We start from the raw sequence: 6,294 nt of genomic DNA, 5'->3' as shown, positions 1-6,294 counted from the left end.
GGGGAGCATTTCTGTAGCTGAGCAGAAACTAATCTAATCTGTGTTGCACTGTGATCGTCGATCCCCGGGAAGCTTTTAACGAGCGCTTCAGCGTCTGCACAAAACGCTCCGCTTGACCATTCGTGGCTGGGTGAAATGGAGCAGAGCGCATGTGCTTCACTCCATTTTCCTTGAGAAAACACGCGAACTCACTCTAAATGAACTGCGGCCCGTTGTCGCTAACCAGAACTTCTGGCAGTCCATGGCAACTGAACAACCCCCTTAGCACTTGAATAGTCTTAGCGGTTGTGGTGGAGCACATTAGCTTCACTTCTGGCCACTTGGAGTGGGCGTCCACCACTATCATAAACATATGACCCTCAAAGGGCCCCGCAAAGTCCACATGAATCCTCTGCCATGGCGTGCCTGGCCACGGCCAGGAATGAAGCGGTGAGAGATCGGGAGATTTCTGGTTGCGCTGACATGACTGACACACTCTGGCCTGTTGTTCTATCTGAGCGTCAATCCCCGGCCACCAGATGTAACTACGAGCCACAGCTTTCATTTGAACTATTCCCAGGTGGCCCGCATGCAGCTCCTGTAATAATTGGGCTCTCAATTTTGGAGGTACAACCACCCGATTTCCCCACAACAGACACCCCTGTACCACCGAGAGCTCGTCCCATCTTGTGTAATACAGTGTCAGTGCACTGTCCCGCCCCTGTGCTGCAGGAAAGTGACCTGACAAGATCATGTCCATCACTCGTGCCAGCACTGGATCATATCTTGTTTCTTTGCGAATGTCAGTGCTGCATACTGGCAGCGAGTCCAGGTGATGTATCAATACAGTATCCACTGAACCTGGTTTATCCTTGTGATCCACCTTCAGTGGCAGGCGTGAGAGGCTGTCAGCATTGCCATGTTCAGCCGCACACCTGTACGAGTAGTTGTGAGCGGCTAATATCAGGGCCCATCGCTGCAGTCTCGCAGCCGCCATTGACGGAATGGCTTTGCTGGGGCTCAGTATCGTAGTCAGTGGCTTGTGGTCAGTGAGCAGGGTGAAATGGCGCCCGTACAAAAACGCATGGAATTTGCGCACGCCAAATATGATTCCCAGAGCCTCCCTCTCAATTTGAGCGTAATTTTGCTCGGCTTTACTCAATGTTCTGGAGGCGAACGCTATGGGTCTCTCCTGACCCCCCGGCATCACATGCGAAATCACTGCGCCCACGCCATAGGGCGAGGCGTCACATGCCAGTCTGATTGGCAGCTGGGGGTTGTAATGAGTCAGTACACTCTCCGAGAGTAGCTGCTCCTTCGCTGAGCAGAACGCCTTTTCACACTCCAGAGACCATTCCCATTGTGTCCCCTTGTGTAGCAATGCGTGCAGGGGGCTGAGTGTTGTGGCCATGTCTTGTACAAATCGGCCATAGTAATTGATTAATCCCAGAAAGGAGCGAAGCTGATCTACATTCGTTGGGGCTGGGGCCTCAGCAATCGCCCTGAGCTTTTCTGGGGATTTATGGAGGCCAGTGGCGTCGATCACATGTCCCAGGTATTCCAGTGAGTCTTTGAAAAACTCACATTTTTCTCGCTGCACCCTGAGGCCAAACTTCTCCAGTCGACTCAGCACCACCTCCAACGTCTTCAGGTGCTCAGCATCATCACCCCCAGTTACTAGTATGTCATCCAAAAAACAGTGCACGTTGGAGAGCCCCTGAAAGACTTGATCCATGACGCGCTGAAAAATGGAGGGCAGTCGGTTATAGCAGAACATACCTTTGTGAGTTGTGATGGTGAGATATTTGCGGGAGCTCTCCTCCACAGGCACCTGCAAGTATGCATTGGAAAGATCCAACTTGCTGAAACGCTGCCCCCCCGCTAGGGAAGAAAACATACGGGGTATGGGATAATGGTCAGCACAGAGGGCAGGGTTCAAAGTCACATTAAAGTCCCCGCAGATGCGTACACTCCCATTTTTGGCCCAATCACTGAACTGGACTGGAGAAATCATTTTAAGTTGCTGCAGGCGCTCCAGCTCGGCGTCCACTTTGGGCCTGAGTGCATAGGGGACCACACAGGCCTGACAGAACTTCGGCGGATGTTCTGGCTTGAGGGTCAGAGTTACTTCAAAGCCCTTCAATTTTCCCAATTCGTCCTTGAATACATCTGCATGCCCCTTTAACACTATTTCCAAGGTGTCCCCCTGCATGCGTTGATCTGATCTGACCGTTTTAATTTCTCTCCAGTTCAATTTCACTCTTCTCAGCCACTCACGCCCAAATAAGGGGGGTGCATCACCTTTCACCACATACAGTGGGAGCCGTGCTCTTTCTCTGTGACCTTCACTTTTACAACCCCCACTGGTGCAATCACTTCACCTGTATATGTTTTCTGCAGGGTGTGGCTGTGGCGCAGGGGAATATGGCTACATTTCTCCTTGGACAGTCTCTCTGACATGAGTGAAACTGCTGCCCCTGTGTCCAATTCCATGTCAATGTTTTGCCCCTCTACCTTTGGCTTGACCCAGATCACTGCTGAGGCTGAATTTCCCCGCTGGGTGACATCATCAGCTACATTCACCATGTGCAGGGTTAATTCACCATCTGAGTCTGTATCCGTATCTCTCTGATTAACACTGGTGTTCAACTTATTTATCAGTCTGTTTGACTTTTCTCTCCATTTGTCCCCTCTTTTCTCCCACTTAGTGTTCCCTGCTGATTTATTTTCCTGCTTACTTTCTCTGTACGTGAAATGTGGCCCCTCTTACCGCAGCGGTGACATGTAGATGTAGATGCCATGTAGCATCCTTGTAGAAGCAGTCACTCTATGGTTGGTCCTCCCACACCGGGTGCATTTTCTCCCGGGAGTAGATGAGAGAGATATTGCATTCACCTTTAAGGGGACACGAGGGGACTACTGTGACTAACCAGTAGTTTCCCATGCATCTCAATGAGGCAAGAGGGGCGTGGCAATTGTGGTCTGTTTCGGGGATTTCGTCGCGTTATAGGAAGTAACAGAGAGTTGGGCCTCTAAGTTTATATGTTCTATGGTGTTATAGGAAGTAACAGAGAGTTGGGCCTCTAGGTTTATATGTTCTATGGTGTTGTCCTTGTGTTCGATTGGTCATCTCCGAACATTACAAAACATAAACCTGATTGTTAGGGATATGTCGCACATTTCTACCAAGTACATTTGAAGTCACAGTTGACTTCAAACGAAGCTAATGTAAGTACAACTGCCTTCTGCATTGCCATGATATAAGCATTAATAAAAAGACAAGCGGTATATACCCTCATGAGTTGCATTAGGGGAAGTAGAGTCAGCGGTATCGGTCGAGATGCACGTAGTCGTCTTGAGAGCGTATCGTAAGTATAGCAAAACACTACATTGCCCAGAATGCACCGCGGCGCATTGCGTTGACAGCACTGGTGTGTTGCTTCTCCAAGATGGCGTCGTTGGGAAGGAGGCGCGGTGTCCCAGTCAACAGGGAGAGGTCAGTTGCACTAAAACATGGCTATAGAATGACGTTTTTTTTGTTTTGTTAAAGTAAGATAATCTTCGATATCGACTTTATAATATGCCACGCGTTCATCTGTTAAACACCCGGGTTCTCTGAGAAGAATGGTGCTGTCAGTGGCTTGTCCGAAGTCCTTCCTTGATTACCGCTCATGTGATGTTTGGATTAAATTGTTTGATGCTGTCGATGAGTTGCTTGATCTAGCGTAGCTAGCTAATACAACATGATGAATATATGCTAGCCATTCAGTTAAAAACAACATGAAAGGGAAATGTGTACTAGAAATCCAAATATGATATGAAAGCTAGCAGGCGTACAGCACCTTAATGTTCTGTTGGTAAGATTGGTCGCTAACCAGCTAGTAGCTAGCTATCTTACATGAGCCATGTTTACAGCCCGCTAGCTAGCAGCATGCTAGTTCTGAGCTAGTCACTGTTATAGTTTAGAACATTGTGGAACTAGGACGCGGAAGGCTTATTCAAGTTTAACAATACATTGTTGTTTCTTTTTGGGGAGACAAACACAACACTATAGTTCCCTATGTTGGTTTCCGCATGGCATAATGAATGTGTAGGCTACACTAGCTACACTTTAACCAGCTTCACATCTTATGTTCTAACTAAGGCCTCGTCTAGTTGCTCTTATTATGTTCGTCGTACCTTTTCGTCTGCTTATTTTCACTGTTATCATTTGAGATGTTAAGCAACATAGCATGTTAGCTATCTTAGCTAGGTAGCTAGATGTCCTGTTTCATGGAGGGTTAGTTAGTTAGTTACTAGATGTCCTGTTCCATTGAGGGTTAGTTGGTTAGTTAGTTACTAGATGTCCTGTTCCATGGAGGGTTAGGGAGGCTGCAGATAAAGCACATAGCACACATCAACTCAACCTGAGTGTTTTAAACGCAAATAATAACCACATTTAACCATACAGCAGTTCTCATTTATGTTGATTAATATAAGTAGAAAATAAAAGTGCAAATGCAAAATGTACCCAAAAACGTCTCTGTGCTTGTAAACTAATTCACTTTGGGGTATAACTTGAACTAGGCCTATGCTATTGATTACTAATGACAGTTATCGAAACTGTAATGGTTGAAATTTTCATCAGACTTCTTCTAGTCATTTTCACTAACACTAATGAACCACAGAGTGACTTCTCAGAGATCAAGGTCATAAGCTACTTGCAAATCAAACCATAAGAAAATAAGGATTCCCTTTCTCTACAAATATGAATATCCATCAATGCACTGTCATTCCGAAAACCGGTCCAACAACTCACTCAGAATCAATTGCAATCGGATCACTTGGTTCCTTCTCATGTTCCCCCGACACTTCTCTCCCTTCTCTCTCTCTGTACAGGGGAGTGATGGCGGCGACAGACTGCTACATCGTGCATGAGATCTACAACGGGGAGAACGCGCAGGACCAGTTTGAGTACGAGTTGGAGCAGGCGCTGGAGGCCCAGTACAAGTACATCGTGATCGAGCCCACACGCATCGGCGACGAGACGGCCCGCTGGATCGCCGTGGGCAACTGCCTGCACAAGACGGCGGTGCTGTCGGGCACGGCCTGCCTCATGACGCCGCTGTCGCTGCCGCCCGAGTACACACGCTACGTGGCGCTGCCCGCCGGGGCCCTCAGCGTGGCCTGCTCCGCCCTCTACGGCATCTCCTGGCAGTTTGACCCCTGCTGCAAGTACCAGGTGGAGTACGACAGCCAAAAACTCTCGCGGCTGCCCCTGCACACGCTCACCTCCTCCACGCCCGTGGTACTGGTGCGCAGGGACGACGTCCACAGAAAGAGACTCCACAACACAATAGCGCTGGCCGCCCTCGCCTACTGCGCCAAGAAGATCTACGAACTCTACGTGGTATGAGCACACTCTGAAGAGGGGTGAGAAAACAAACAAACAGAAAATCAACACAAAAAAAAATCGAATAAAATCAGATAATGGAAAAAGCCCGCCTTCCTTGAAGAAAGCAGAGTGGAAGTCATGCTCAGAGTCAGGGTCTGCTTCACATGTGTGGGTGCTTCCTTTTTGGGGCTGTTTGATGGATCAGAGGGATATAGTTAAAACTAGAAGGAATTCTTTCTCCCTTCTCATTTTCTTCACTTGTAAGTGACGTCACCAGTGCACTTATCCATAATGCTACCCGTGTCCCGTGTCCCCCATACACTAAGTTAGTGCAGAAGGGTAGAAGCAAAGTTGAAATGGACCGACATGTTTTAAGTATTACCAACCTTTTTGTCCCTACCTTGTAGTTTTACTGTACCCCTTTCCTGCTGATCAGTACGCCACCCTTTCATTAAACATTAGGAGATTTCAAACTCACCTTTCTTGTATTTTTTTTTTTTTTTTTTTTTTTCATTAAACAAATTCTACACCATTTCATGAATCACAAAGCCAATAGTACCTTCTTTTCAGACGTCTATCTCTTCTTGTACATTCAAGTTTTCCAATTCAATGAGACCGGCGTACAACATTGATTTGAAGTCTCGCCGACCATTCAAAGCCTCTAGCCTGCCAAAACCAACCATATCTATAGGCACTTGCTGAGTGCAGGGGCAGTGTCTGTATAAAGGTCTTACTAGGTCGACTCAGCAATATGACCTCATCGCACACAGTGACATCATCAACATTGAATTCTTCCAAGACTAACATGTGGCTCCAAGGTAGGCTGCACATTGGCAACAGCTAAAAGGGTCAGTTTTCTTGTTGCTGTATATAAGCAGGAGGTCCCCCTGCTGTGTATGTGGTCATATTAGTGAGTTAGAAAAATCTGATTTGCACATCTC

General features: G+C 47.4%; 1 protein-coding gene across 2 annotated transcripts; it reads left to right on the top strand.

Annotated features, from left to right (window-relative positions):
• Positions 1-3,103: 3,103 nt before the first annotated feature.
• On the top strand, positions 3,104-5,492 carry tmem11 (transmembrane protein 11). 2 transcript variants are annotated; one of them, XM_080524304.1, is made up of 2 exons: positions 3,104-3,207; positions 4,858-5,492. In XM_080524304.1, coding segments are annotated over exons 1-2 (519 nt in total). In that variant the 5' UTR covers positions 3,104-3,205; the 3' UTR covers positions 5,375-5,492. The 2 variants fall into 2 exon arrangements, with proteins under 2 accessions (XP_080380430.1, XP_080380429.1); XM_080524303.1 differs by lacking the exon at positions 3,104-3,207 and adding an exon at positions 3,350-3,475.
• The last annotated feature ends 802 nt before the right edge of the window (positions 5,493-6,294 follow it).

This window comes from Nansenia antarctica, assembly GCF_963989245.1.
Source record: "Nansenia antarctica genome assembly, chromosome: 2".
Classification (NCBI taxonomy): domain Eukaryota; kingdom Metazoa; phylum Chordata; class Actinopteri; order Argentiniformes; family Microstomatidae; genus Nansenia; species Nansenia antarctica.
This window is presented reverse-complemented; position numbering and strand designations above follow the sequence as displayed.